The sequence below is a fragment of the Protopterus annectens genome, chromosome 7.part1 (genome assembly GCF_019279795.1).
Source record: "Protopterus annectens isolate FY-2018-M chromosome 7.part1, PAN1.0, whole genome shotgun sequence".
Classification (NCBI taxonomy): Eukaryota; Metazoa; Chordata; order Ceratodontiformes; family Protopteridae; genus Protopterus; species Protopterus annectens.
In genome coordinates, this window is record NC_056740.1 from 4965924 (window position 1) to 4981174 (window position 15251).

The 15251-nt window shown below is 37.7% G+C and overlaps 1 protein-coding gene across 1 annotated transcript in view; it reads right to left on the reverse strand.

Moving 5' to 3' along the window:
- The window catches only part of LOC122807522 (solute carrier family 26 member 6-like), a 516873-nt gene that overhangs the window by 170695 nt on the left and 330927 nt on the right, over positions 1–15251 (reverse strand). The window contains exon 14 of the mRNA XM_044078447.1: positions 4882–4974. Within this exon, the coding sequence (XP_043934382.1) occupies positions 4882–4974 (93 nt within the window). The remainder of the gene's footprint in view (positions 1–4881; positions 4975–15251) is intronic.

The following is a 15251-nucleotide window of genomic DNA, read 5'->3' on the forward strand; positions in this document are numbered from 1 at the left end:
AATGTAATCTGATTAGCAAATGAGTGTGTAATTATAAACGCATTTTATTTAATGTCTGTTCAAAATATATTACTGAACGTCTGCTTAAAAATGTTTGTAATATGTTGGAGCTTTTTTCCCTAGACCTCCACTGAAAAAGGTATTTGAATCAGTTGAGCAAACTTGGTAAACAAAAACAAAATAGTAAAAAATACATTTTTTGAAATTTTGATTGGATCCTGAAGTACTCAGTAGTAGTAAGGAAACTACATTAAATGTTTTTGCGGTTGATAAATTTAGACAACTTTTACTAGCAAATGTTAAGCTGTAGGTATGTCAGGCTGACCCCTGAAATTCAGATCGTTTTGTGACATTAGTTTGGACAGTGCTATATTATGAGAACATATTTTAGGAAACATGTTTTAAGTTAATTGTCATAAATGAAACCTAACAGAAGGGATCATCATGTTGTACCTTATGTTTAAATTGTGAGAAATGGAGTATATTTCAAAGTACTGTAGAGGAGGTAAACTAGAAACCCTTATCCAAGGAACTAATCAGTTGGGTATGAGTGATGAAGATATAGAGTGTGATTAGACTATTACTAGGCTCCGGGAAATGGCCTTCTGATATTCTGCCAATGTAAGGATCATGAAGTGCACAATAAGAATGGATGGGCAGGAGTTTCAGGGGTTCTTAGATTTAGGAAGTACAATCACTCTGGTAAGAGCTCAGTATTTCTGTAGAAAATGGCCAACTCTTCCAAATCCATTGAAGTAATTTGCATGCATGAGTTGACAAATTGCTACCAAATCACCAAAACTCTTCCAAGTACATTGAAGTAATTTGCATGCATGAGTTGACAAATTGCTACCAAATCACCAAAACTCTTCCAAGTCCATTGAAGTAATTTGCATGCATGAGTTGACAAATTGCTACCAAATCACCAAAACTCTTCCAAGTACATTGAAGTAATTTGCATGCATGAGTTGACAAATTGCTACCAAATCACCAAAACTCTTCCAAGTGCATTGAAATAATTTGCATGCATGAGTTGAAAAATTGCTACCAAATCACCAAAACTCTTCCAAGTACATTGAAGTAATTTGCATGCATGAGGAGAAAAACTGCGACCAAATCACCCAGGTGGAGATCCAGACTCTGGAGATATTTTCTACCAAGTGACTGTGATGCCTTTCTTACCCATGATGTAATTATAAAACAGAGATAATCCAGAATCCTTGATTCAAGTCTAGTATCTCACCTGTGACCCAGGGGGTGACAGGACTAACAAGAAACAGAGTATAAAGGATTAGTCCAGACAAAATCATCTTAGCTAGCAGATCTAGGAGACCGCCTCTCTGATACCCTCCCTGTAGGAGGAATAAAGATGCCTTTTGAAGTTTCATGTAGTTTATTCAGTTAAGTAGGTAGCTGGATGAGTGTTCTTGCTCTTATAGATTATGTAATTGTAGAAAAGGCATTTCCTTTTTGACAGCTATCTCTGGTGAGAAAGGGAGAATGATCCATGGAGACCCAGCACAGTTCCCTCAACAAAAATAGGGAGAGTGTACCTCATCAGCTGATAAGAAAAAAAGCACCCACCATTAAGGCAGAAGACAACCCAGAACATGTGCATGACATACAGTCACAGTAGGAAGCTCAGGGGAAAACCAAAATATGATAAACATGACCAAAGAAGTAAAGGACCCTAGTAATGGTAGAGTATGATAGATAAGGAAGAAACAAAGACCCAGATACATGGAATTGAGTAATGAACTTCATAGGAGCCTAAGATGTTAAGGGAGCCCCAAAATGTTAGGTAAAGGAGAAAAACAAGAGAAGGTGAAGACCAAAACAAAAGTCCTCAAACTAGATGAAGTTTTCAGTTATGGAAAAAGTAGGGTAGCATCCTTGAATCACTAGAATTAGCTATCCTTCCTCTAGGCAGAGCAGGACATGGAAGGGTTTATGTCAAATGACTGAATGGACAAATTGTCAAAACCTATATGGTTGAGACCGTATGATCGACAGTTCAGTCTGTCTGAAAAAAATTCAAACCCAACCACCCGCATACAACAAAAACAATGCTTTTGCAGGGGGGCCAAGCACCCCTGCATCCCCCATGCCCCCTGATAATTATACAAAGGCAAATTTCCTGATCTCAGTCAGAACTGTTCAACAGACTGAATTTTTGATCATATGGTCTCGACCATATGGGTTTTCACAATTTGTTCACTTGATCATTTGTCATAGACCCGGACATGGAGACCTTGTTGTAAGCTTCAGAGGGAAAGGAGCCTGTGACATTTACTTCACAGACCTCAACTGATGAAAGAGAACCAACCTGTATGAAATTCCCAAAAATAAGCAAGCTGAAATTTAAAAAGGCCAAGTGGGAGGATATGACCCTAAGCTGGGCTTGCAAAATATGCACGATAGTGTGGGAGGATTCCATCATGGGGCCATAGCTAGTCTACCCCTATTTTAAGGAACAAAATTACCTTTTCTATAGGTTAGCAAAATATAAAGAGAAAGCTATGTGTCAGTCGATGGTGCTCAGACCATTTAGGGCAACCACAATGAAAAGAGTCTGCAGTCATTTACTAGAAGGTCACATAAACATGAAGAAAACAAAGGCAAGGGTTTTGGCCCAGGTTGCAGTAATCTAATACAGTGAAATAAAATGAGAACTTTTGAGCAAGTTTTTTTATCAGAAAACAGCACCAAACCCAGAATGCAAGAGTCTCCTAATTCTTGTGCCAATAACCGAGTTGCCTTTTGAGAGAATAGCAATGGATATTGTAGGTTCCATTGTAAAGTCTAATAATTCAAACGAGTGCATTTTGGTTATCCTGAATTATGACACCAATTTTCCTGAGTTATCCTCCTCAAGATGGCTAAATCCACTGCTATTGCCAAAGAATTAGTGCTGATATTCTTTTGGGTTGGGAAACCCAGGGATATTTTGACAGATCAAAATACCCCTTGTATGTCAACGATTATAAGGCATATTTGCCAGAATTTTGAGGTTAAACAAGTTAGGACTTCTGTTTACTATCCCCAAACAGATGGGCTACTGCAAAATTTCAACAGAACCTTGAAGTCCATGCTTAGTAATGTTGTAGAAGCTGGTGGAAAATCTGGGACCATTTACTGCCTTATATGATGTTTTCCATGAAAGGGATACCTCAAGTGCTATGGAATTAATTCCCTTTGAACTATGGCAAGACTAACACACTATGGCACTGTTGAATATAGTGAAATAAATATTGTAAAATGAAGAAGTCCCTCTTAAAACTGTACTTAAGCATTATGATAGTTTATAGGAGATAATGCCTACATTTCAGGATATTTTGAAAAAAAAAGCACAAACTTCTCAGCAAGGTGTGTATAACAGGAATGCCCAGATCAAGGAGTTTTAAGTGGAAGATCAGGTTTTAGTTCTGGTGCCTACCAGCAATAACAAATTACTAGCAAACTGCAGGGGCATTATGAAATCATTGAGAAACTAAATTGAGTAAATTACAAGGTACTGTAAGTCAGACAGGAAAGAGATGCCCATGAACTGATTTGCCATATAAACACACTAAAACCTTGAAAAGAACCTCAGGTTAATATGGTTGAGGTGGGAATGGAAGTTGTTGAGTGAGAGCAGAAGTGGATACTATCCATTCCTTGATGGTAGTGAAAGAAACCCCCTCCAAGTCCCAAACCAGGAAGTCCAGGAGTTTGTTAAGAAATAAGGACATTTCCTCTGAATTACCTTGTCAAACCTCTGTCAAAGCCCACACTTAGAGATCATACCTGAAGTGAACGTCAGTTTAAAGCCTTATAGAATGCCAGAGGCTTAAAAGTAAGGTTTACAAGAAGAAATCATGGAAGTTAAAATAAGGGGTAACAGAGGAATCTACTAGTGAGTGGAAAAGTCCTGTTGCACAGGTGCCCAAACTGGATAGCAGCACTTAGTTTTGTAATGGTTTCTACCAAGTTAAATAATATAACGAGGTTTGAACACTTTGTGATGCCTCAAGTTGATGAGCTGGTGGAATGGATCAGAGAGGCCAGATTCCTGGCTATACTGTATTTAGCATAAGGGTATTGGCAGATACCCTGTCCAAAGAAACTAAAGAGAAGATCACCTTCTCCATAGCAGAGGGGTTCTTAAAGTATACAGTCCTGCCATTTGGTCTTGCCCTAGTCATCTTCCAAAGGTTGATGGATAAGGTTTTAAAACCTCATCGAGTTTATATAGCAGTGGTTTATTTGGATGAAATGGTTATTCACTAAGAAGCTGGAGATTATCACAAGCAGACTTAAACTCTTTGAAGCGGGCTGGGCTCACTTTCAATGCTCCACAGTGAAAGGTGGTATGACCGAGGTCCAGTATTATTGATATGTAATAGGTTGACAATTAATTCAACTCAGAAAGGATAAGCTGGAAGCTATAGGAAAGTATCCATGCCTCAGATGAAACATGTAATGATATTATAGATATATATATATATATATATATATATATATATATATATATATATATATATAAGACAAACATGGAAAGATGCATTTTATGTTTTATCCAGTTTCTCTATCTGCACCTTCTTAAGGGCAGTCGAAATTCCTTTTCTTAAAACTAAGCAGTTTTAGCCCATTGCTCACAACAGATAGTTTCCAGTGCTATTTATGCTGTCAGTTGCATCAGCTTGGTTATTAATGTCACCAGTCCTCCAGTTTCTAGTTCTCTTACTTACCAGCATAATATCATCTTTTCCATTAACACTGCAACTCAGTCAACTATCTTACCCTGAGGTGTTGATGTAGTTAAAGACATATTGTTAAATAACTGCTATTTTATCCCTTATTCAAAGTAAAGACATCTGGTTAAGATTATGATTCAATTACCTTCTTAATAAGAGCATTTACATATTGTTCAGAGTTTGCAAAATACAGGGTAGTCGAGGATTTGAAAATTTTAATTCCAGGAATTTCTTCAATCTGGAAAAAAGAGAACAAAGATTATCTGATTTTTATTGAAAAAAGAGAAAAACATTACTACTCTTGAATTTAAACATAATAAAATCTCCCTTTCAGAAGTACACTTGCCAGGATTTGTAGTGTAAGATGACTGAATAGAATGCAGAGTGTAGGATGACAGCCTTTTTACACCAACATAAAAGCTTTGTTTAAGACACATTCCTCTGATCCCATATACCTTCAGGTTATCATTATATTCTATTAGTGTTTTACATCACTTCAAAGGACAGGGTAGAGGAAAGGCTAAGCCAGCTGTGAGTTACATATGATAATAGATGTAAAACAAACTCATCACTGTGAATGCCCCAAATATACGAAAAGTCATATGATTAAATATGATCATAGATATAAGACATAGGTTATGTCCTGTATTATTGATTATGCTGGTGTGTTATGTGAATATTTTTCACTGACAAGATGGCTTTTATATGTATTAGATAATTTGAATGAACAATGACACCTTGTGGTCAATATATGAATGACACACAGTATAACAATGAATACTTTTATGTGTGCATAGATGCATTAGATGCTATTAATGATTTTTGTGTATGCAAATTTAGATGTTTTTTTCTATAAATATGAGTTTTTACATATATATATATATATATATATATATATATATTTTTTTTTTATATAGATGTTTTTACATTGATTATGTGCTTTTCTTAATATTTTATTATATTGCTATATATCTTCTAGGATGAATTACTGCACTGTGTTTTTACATTTTTGAAAGCTAGTGTGTGATTAGTGATTTGGCTAGTTGACTTGTGATGCTGATATGTATGAAGCTGAGTCATACTGATGGTTTTTGTAAAGTCTGATGAAGTGTCCAGGCAGGACACGAAAGCGCTAACTGAATTAAACAACAATTTTTCTTTCCTCAAGTGGCCGTGGTGCTATTTCTCTCTGTGCTGTTATACTATACATATAAGACAGTTGAAGACCTCATCACTGTGAAGGCCCCATATATACCAAATGTCATATACTTAAAAAAAACTTGACCCACAGCTGTTTCCTTGCTGAGCTCAGTAATATGCATTAAGCTAATAGAAATTCACTAATGATTGTAGGCAAGCTTACTTCTTAACCTGTCCTGCAGAGATTAAAAATAGTTACAAAAACTCTTGAAAGGTATGTATAACCAGCCAAAAATTTGGACACCTAATTAAACATAATTTGAATAATGAATAGCACATAACTCTTCCCACTTCAGATAAGACTGTGGGATGCTGTTCAGAAATACCAGTTTAAAACAACAGAAAATGACAAATTAGATGCAAAAATATAAACTTATTGTCAAATACAGTGTAAAATTTGTAGAGTTTGATTAATAATATTGGAAAATTCTGCCTTACAAAGTCATTTATTTTTGCTTCTGCACTATTTTTTCAGGATAAGACACGTTGTCAATTCATTGAAGCTTTGCTAAAAGCTTTTAATTTTAATTCTTCTATATTTTAAGGAATTTACATATGTCAATAGTTTGGTGGCAGCTAGCTCTATCATTGCTGTTTTTATTGTGTTAGGACCACAGTTTCACTTACTGAAGTCACGATCTTAGAGCTGACCGCACTAGGGTGTCATTGGAGTGCATCATTTTATTGGAATTTAACATCTCATACTGAAGCGATACATACTCTCTTTATGTTTTGGTTCAGCTTCCATCACTGTATTATGAACTTTTGTATGTGGAGATTTTCTCCCTGGATGTCTTCTAAAAATGGGCTCCTGGCCCAGTCGGACACTCCTGGTAAACAAATGTAAAATAACTAAATATAAAAGGATTGCTTTTGTTATTTCTTGAATGGCCCTCATTTGTGTGCATCTCAGAGCTTGTTTTACAGTATACTACGGAGTTATACATCTGCAGCCATAAAAGTAGTTAAACTGAAAGCCTTTTCCCAAAGTATCTTTTGGTAGTCTAAGATGAATTGACAGTCCCCTCCCCCCACACTTTTCTTGAGGTGTGAAAACTGGCACTGCACTGCAATGAGGGATCCTTGCAGTTTCATGTATAAGTAACAGCTACTATTGGAAAGGAAATTAAAGGGTTTGAAAGTAATTCCGTTCTCCAAATGCTTTATTTTTTTATTTGTTTTATAATTAAAGTCATGTTCCTTTTTACCCTTACTAATGCACTAATACATATCTATAAGAATATATGACCGACTTCCTGTTCTTTAACTTTGGATAATTCTTTTTTTAAACAGTTTTTATTAAGGTTTTAACAATATAAAATCAATTGCAGAAATACAATAAAGAAATTGCTTATTAAAATAAAGAATGTATACATAAAATTAACAACTAAAGTATTTACATCGGTGTCTATTAAATACTTTTTAACAAAACAGTATAAAAAATAACACTGTCATTAAGCAACACATTAATTCTCATCTAAATTTTTTTAAGTTGGTCTACATAACATATGAAAAGGGTGTTCTAACAGTTTTTGACTTAATAGTCATCATTTCCAATTGACATATTTCACTAAGAATATTCTTGAATTCTGCAAATAGGGGAGGGTGTTCAGAATTGTTTTTTTTTTTCCTGAGGCACAGGTGTCGTGTAATATAATGTTTTCAATCTGCATGTATAGCAACTTTGCATGAACCCTGTACCACTATCCCTTTATTTCTTTTTTCAGTACACATCACAGTTATCATAGTTATGTTTCTATATTATGCTTCTTCAATCTGTTATTAGCTATGCAAAAAAACGATTCTGTTGAAGTCTCAATAGAGAGACAAGGGTGCTTAATTTTGTTATTAAAATTCTTGATTTACCATTTTGGATCCTCAGTGGCATTTTTTCTGCATGGTTAATGATTTGTGAGGCTAGATTTCACAGGTAAGCACACTTATACTGCTTTGCTTATGCAGGTTCAGTAAAATGTTGGAACAAAAATGTACTATGACTATGTTTTTTACTTAACAGGAATAAGCATTAGTTAAATTTTAATGGGCTATCTCTGACAAAGCCAGCTTCTAAATATTCTAAATACAGCCCCCAACTTCCCTAGGTGTGGTGAATTGTCTCTCTACTGTGGGAAACAATGCTCAAAAGAAAGATTAAAAAAATCAATTCAGCTAACCAGTCATTCTGAAAAAAAGCCATTTATTGAAATATATAACTTAATAAATTAAAACGTATAGATGCAATTTTGTGTGATTTCTAGTGCATATTAATACACAAAATAAGTAAATTAGTGTTAAATGTGTATGCTGTGCTACACTTGGACTATATCTGGCTATGCTCAAAGTGGCAAATTACATTTCAAATTCCTGCCCTTTATTTTGTTTATTTTGGAGGGTTTATCAACACCTGACCATCTGTCTCCTCCCTCACTGCAAAGCTGACCCATGTATTTCCCCTATTTCATCTGGCAATCATCTCTTGGTAGTGGAGGTAACAGTAAAGGAGTAGAGGTCTGTTGTCCATGGAAGCTTAGATGTTTCCTACACCCTGTTTCTACTTTTTCAGGGAACCATTCGCTGCAGTAACAGGACTTTTCATACAGGGAATACAAGTACATGCTTCGACATACACCACCCTACTGCTGTGAATACGTGCTATTTGGCAGGCCCAATCAAACCCCTTTTCTTGCTTATATTATCCAGCGCCAGTATTTCAAATGGTGACACTCATACATAGATCCCTTGCCAGCTCCATAATCCCTCTCCTGCACTAGTGAGCCAAAAATTGTCCCTTACTCCCATCCATATCTTCATGGCTTCCCTGGTATCTCTGATCACAACTTGAACCCATGTCAGTGTTATTGTGATTGAAGTTCCTTCCCTCTGCACTTTGGAGATGCCTTTTTTTATCTTGGATGCAGATAATGATATTCACTGGAAAATGACCTAAGAGTACCAGTTATAACCAAAATTAACCACCAGGAGGAATGTGAAAAGTTTGCATCTGAAGTCAATAAAGTGTTGAGCTGAATTTCCATAGAATAAAACCAAATTCTTACATGACACTATATGGCCCTTAGCTAGTGCTGACTGGAAATGCTTTTTGTAGTAATGGGCTACATTAGGAATAAAAGCAGCTAGGATATCAAAAGAAGTGGGCCTAGGTTATGGGGAAGGGTTAAGTAAACATGGAATGCTTAAAATGAAGGAGGAACAGAACAGCAAGCTGTGAGTATGCAGGATGTATACAGAACAAGGAGTGAGAAAGTATTCAAAAATAATCATAGACATAGAAGAAGAGCTTAACTGGTATGTGGAGATGACACAATTAATGAAAGACATGAGACAGTTCATTTCACAGAAGCAGCTGACAGATCCATGGAAACAGCTACCAGAGGGACAAGTAGAGCACTGAACAAATGAAGGTTTCAGAACAGTAGGGGCGAGATAAGGAGGATAAGAAAACTAATCGGGGGGGGGGCAGCTGTATGCAGCTCACCACAACAGTTGAACATACTTTGTAGACCTGTTGTCTGCTTTCATCAAATGCAACACATTTTATGCTGGTGTCTAGCACTACATAATTACTTCTACATATTACAGGAAATAAGCAAAAAAAAAAAACATTTGATAATATGAACACATCCACTTTCACTGCATACCTTTAATGCTATTAAAATATTTCCCTTAATAGCATAACTTTTCTTCTATTGTCCCCTCTTTTTTAACTCCCTCTTATCACCGGCATTTAGTAGCTATAGCATTTTAATATTTTATGCCTCAGGTAAAATTTTCATTCTTGCCTTTTTTCCCACAAATCCACTGTTGTATTCATGAGTTAAAAAATAGTATACCTAAATGTTCACATTACACATGTAATTAGATTAAAACATTAATAATATTATATGACAAACCATTTCTAATTAACCAGTGAGCGTTGATCGTCTAAAGCCCTTGATCCATCACAATACCTGTTCATATCTGCACTGCATGAGACAAGTGGCCTTATGATTTTATGCACCATAAGTGTTCACTTAAAAGGGTAATTAATACTTCTGATCATAACATTTAAGAAAAAATATTGTCCCCTCATATTTGCATTTTTAAATAAACAGATTTTTTATGATAATTCTGGTGTATTGTCTGAATTGCCTACATATAGTAAGGCCTTTTTAACTTTAATTCTGTTGGCTTCCAAAAAAAAAAACATTTACTAGAAAATAAAAATCAAAATCCATATCAACTAAATTTGAAGTACTGAATATTGTGAAAAAGATAAACCTGAAAGAAAGATCTTTAGAAAAGGGAAGGATCAAACTACATAGAAATAAATGAAAATTGTGGGAACAATGCATGCAGAGTAACGTTCAGGAGGAGGAGTGAGGTTTAAGGTAAGACAGGTGTCTAATGTTTGAATGATGACAAGATATGTCACATAGAATGTATGTAAATGGGAAAAAATGTAAACCTCATTTATTTTCTTTTACTATTAATTTATGTTTGCCTATACTTATAATTTAACAAACTTATAATTTAACAAAGGTATTTAAAGAAAACAAACCTGATGTAATGGCATCATTGTGAATCCCTAAATCCATTTCTATATGCATTAAGTAACCCAAAGCCAATATTTGCTGACTCAAATATATGCGATAATTTTTCACAAAACTGTTAACATTTCATACTGTGTTCCAAAACATCATTTATTCCACGTAGTTTCTTAAATTAAAAACAAATCCTACTCATGAAATAAGGGGAAATTCTCTGTTTTATCCAAGATGCTTTATCACTTTCTTTCACCTAACACCTTTCAGCTATAGCTCAAATGAAAAACAGGTGTATAAACTTGCATGAATCATGGTGCTATACAGCATAGAAAAATTATATATTATAGAAGAATTTAAGAAGATTTCAAAAATGAAACGTATGTCATCATTCTTAAACAGGTGCATTTGGACATAAGAATAATTATTATTCAGCACCACATTTACAAAGCTCTAAACACCTTCTGGATATCACTCGATGCCATACTTCTAATCACCACAATTATTAACTTACTTAGATCTCAAAATTCAACCAATTGCAATTTATATAGACACCATTGTAATTACCTACTTAGGTCTTAGATCTCAAAAGTCTAGTAATCAGATTTTAACAGACCATTTTTCTTCCTTGCTACTGGTAAAATAGCCTTCTGTAAGCATACTCCACCAACTCTGGAATACCATCACTTCTGAAATCAAATTCCCACCTACAGTCTGAACTTATAAATCTACCATATGCATCTACCTTACACAGTTCAACCAATTGCATAACCATTTTGTATAGAGGCTATGAACTACTAACATCTTGTGGTCCATGGTTTGATTCTGACAGCCTCCATTTGTGTACTGTGTAATTGGGCAAGTCATTTAACTGGCAGCTCCCTGATGATGCCCCTAAAATGGGTGATGTGCATTGTGGGTTTACCTGGTTGACAAATAAAAATAAAAACTTCCTGTAAAGATTCAGAGACACCTAATATAGTTATAGCTCATTAGTACTACACTTAATTACAATATTTATTACAAACTGCCTATAGCTAAATTTATCACCTGCTTGTTCAGTTTGTATGTACTCAGTGGTGTCCCCTCATAGGATCATTCTGTACATATTTATTTTATATTTATTTCTTAGTATATACTCATTGCTACATAATTATCAGTGCACTAATGTGCAATGTATATACTACTTCCTGATTATCTGACATGTATAAACATTGTTCTTTTACTATATTGCATAAGTAGCTTTTGTTGTTACATACTGTGTAATCATCTTCTTGCTGCTACAGCATATTCTGAATATTCTAACTACTACACTACAATACACGTAAATCCTTGTTCTCACCATTCATTGTACAGATATTTATACTGTGTTACTGTATCGATGATGATCTTACCTAAGCTGCTCATGTGGCATACAGGGCTAAAACCCTGACTATGGCCAGTTGACCTGAGTTTGATTAGGGCTCATGTGACTGAAAGAGTGGCAGGGTAGGATGGGTGTTCCTGTCCTGGGTGGGAGGGTGTTCACTGATGATGCTCCCTTAGTGGTGGCATAGTTCATGCAGGGGTATTGCCCTTAAATGTAAGGGATGAGTGTGGGAGGCAGGGCAGAGAATGGGTAGGACATAAAAAGAACCCCCAGAATGTAAGCAGAGATGGGCAAGCCCCCAGTATGCCCTTAGGATCCATGACCAGCCAAGGCACAACTGAATCTTTCACTGCAGTACAAGAGTTTCTCACATTTTCAAGATAACAGTAGATGAGATTCAAGACTGTATATAATTATCAAACAATAATAAGACATTTTATTTATCTCTTAGTGTTTTAATGAGCATTTAAAAATGAGAAATATGTAAGTTAAACAACAACTTTGGGACATATAATACTGCTCTTATTTTTCACACATATATACCAGTTATAAAGGATACAGACTTGGGTTTACTTTGCTGTTAATGACAATTTTGTTTAACTGAAGCAGAGGGGTTTGGGCTTTTTACAATAGTAGATGGGTGGGTTTACTTGGATGGTTAGACTAGTCAACATGGAGTGTTAGACTCCATGACAGGTTTGAAGGATTTTAAAAGTAAGTGGGCAGGATTCACGAAGGCTTGCACTGAGTCTAAGAATAGTGTAAGACTCCATGCAGCCTTCGCGATCCAGGAACAGCCCTAAAGTCCGTGTAAGAGACCAGCTAAAACGTCTCTTACACGGAGTGGGCGTGGATATGCTAATCGCCTCACTTGCAGCCCAAAGGCATGCAAATGAGGTAGATTAGCGATCCACGAAGCCCAAAGCAGCCCGTGTAAGAGCCGTTTTAGCTGCAGAAATGTACTCAGTTGACAACTGAGTATGTTTCTGCAAAAGCCACAATGGAGCCATGTCAGCTCCAAATAAAGGGTGCATATGTGTCAGGCAGCATGCCAACGGCCAGATATGTGGCCATTGGCAAGGTACCCCGATGCAAATATGAAAAATAAATATTTTTTTTTTTCGGCGATCGCCGATGTTTAAACCCAGCACAGCCCCGCTCAAACGGGCTGCGCTGTATAAAACATAAAAATGAAGGTTATAAACCCACAAATGTGGGTTTTATGCAATACATGGATTTACAATGCAGGGACCAGCAGACCAAAAACAACATGGCCACCGTTTAGTGGTTGCTAAGGGGGGAAGCTGTGTCTAAGACATGTAACTAAGCATTAGTAGGCAATCTGATGTAAATTAGTGTTAGGATACTGAATTCCACTGTCACATAGCAAATGAGCACATTCTGAGTAGTGTAAGAGATACATAAGGGGGAGGAATAGAGTAGGAGATAGGTGACATCACAGGGGGGAATGGTAGAAAGAAACGCAGTTCATTGGAGGTCAGTGTTACATGACAGATGTCAGACACATATCATGGAAAGAGGAGTGCCACAACATAAGCATGGGAAAGTCAAGAAATGGAAGGTGTATACTGTTGCTTACACCAAAGTTTCTTGCTGGGCATGCATGTGCATGTGTGCGTGCCATGAAGTGCGAGTAGGGCAGTGTGCGCGCGTGTAAGGCAGACTGAGCATGTGGGAGCCTGTTGGCAGACTTGTAAGACTGTTTGCGCTGGTGTGCACGTGTTTTAACCCAAATAAGCAGCTTCTGAACCGTGTAAGCATATGTGCGTGCATGTAAGCCACTGTGAGCGTGTTTCTGCTGGTATGCACGTTGCTCCCCCCTGAGGAAACAGAAAGGAAAAAGGAAGCAACAGAATTAGTAGGAAGCTAGCAGGGAATACTGCTGGAGCTAGCAGGTGAAAACAATTAGAAGCAGGCAATTACACAGGCAGAATAGTAGCTCAGCCAAGCACTTAAAACTCTGCAAACAGCAGTGCAGGATGTTTCTCTCAAGAGACACTGCAAGACAGGAGTAAGCTATTAGAAGTGAAAACTGAAAAAGCTGAACTCAGAGCAGAAATGCTAGGGGCTGCCATAGCAGTCATAAGGAGACATAGGCTACTTGCTGAGGGTGGTGACAATGCAGATGGTGCCAGACAACCCACAGTGAGGAGACGGAGAAGAGTGTACAGGCCCAGGGTCACCTACCACAGGTTACATGAGCTGGAGATAGTAGAGCGCTATAGAGTGGACAGAGACCTCCTGCAGCAAATTGTCGAGCTGTGCAGGCCACGCCTCACACACAGAACCAACAGAGGGGAACCCATCCCAGTGGAAACCAAGGTATGTGTTGGCATAAGAATACTAGCAACAGGTACCTTCCAGAGACCAACTGGTGATATGATGGGGATATCACAGGCATCAGCCTCTAGGGTACTGCACCAGTTCCTGGATGCCATGCCAGCACATGTCAGTGATCATGTATATTTCCCCAATGCCCGTGAGGTATTGGCCAGCAGTATGCGTCTCTTCCAGCAAATAGCGGAATACCCTGAGGTAGTGGGTGCAATAGACTGCATGCACATACGCATCAAAGCACCAGCCAGTGAGCAGGGTAGGGCCTACATTAACTGCAAGGGCTTCCCCTCCATCAACTGCCAGGTCGTTTGTGATGCCCAGGGCATAATAATGAATGTGTGTGCTGGCTGCCCTGGGAGCTACCATGATTCCCATATCTGGCATTTGACACAGCTGTACCATACATTTGCCAATGGGGACATCCCACATGGACACCTAGTGGGGGATGCAGGTTATGCACTGGAGCCGTGGCTAATGACACCCATCAGAAACGCACACACACCTGAACAGGAACGCCATAATGAGGCACACGCACAAACACGTAATGTAATAGAGCGTGTGTTTGGGCTGCTCAAGTCACGGTTCCGGTGTCTGGACACATCTGGTGGAGCCTTGCAGTACTCACCAACTACATGTACCCAAATTGTCATGGTATGTGCTATGCTACATAATATGATCTTGCGAAAACAGCTGCAGCAGGACCAGCATAGGGCCTGGCCAAACAGCCCCCCACCATTGCCAAGGCCATCACAGGCAGAGCATGACTCAGAGGAGGAACAACCTGAGCCTGCCCCAGTAGGCAGAAGAAGGCATGCCCAGTATGCCCTGGCCTTGGCAAAGAGGCAACACATAGCACATACACTGGCTCAGTAGGAACCCTGGGAATGATACTCCTCTCTGACTCACTCATATAATAACAGGGATGCCTAAAATGACATAACCTGCTCTCAAACATGTACAGGGAGTGTAGTATGTGCATCCGACAGAGGCAGCCCTGCAGCACCACCTGAGGCATGAATGCCATGTGTTAAGCAATGCAACACCATG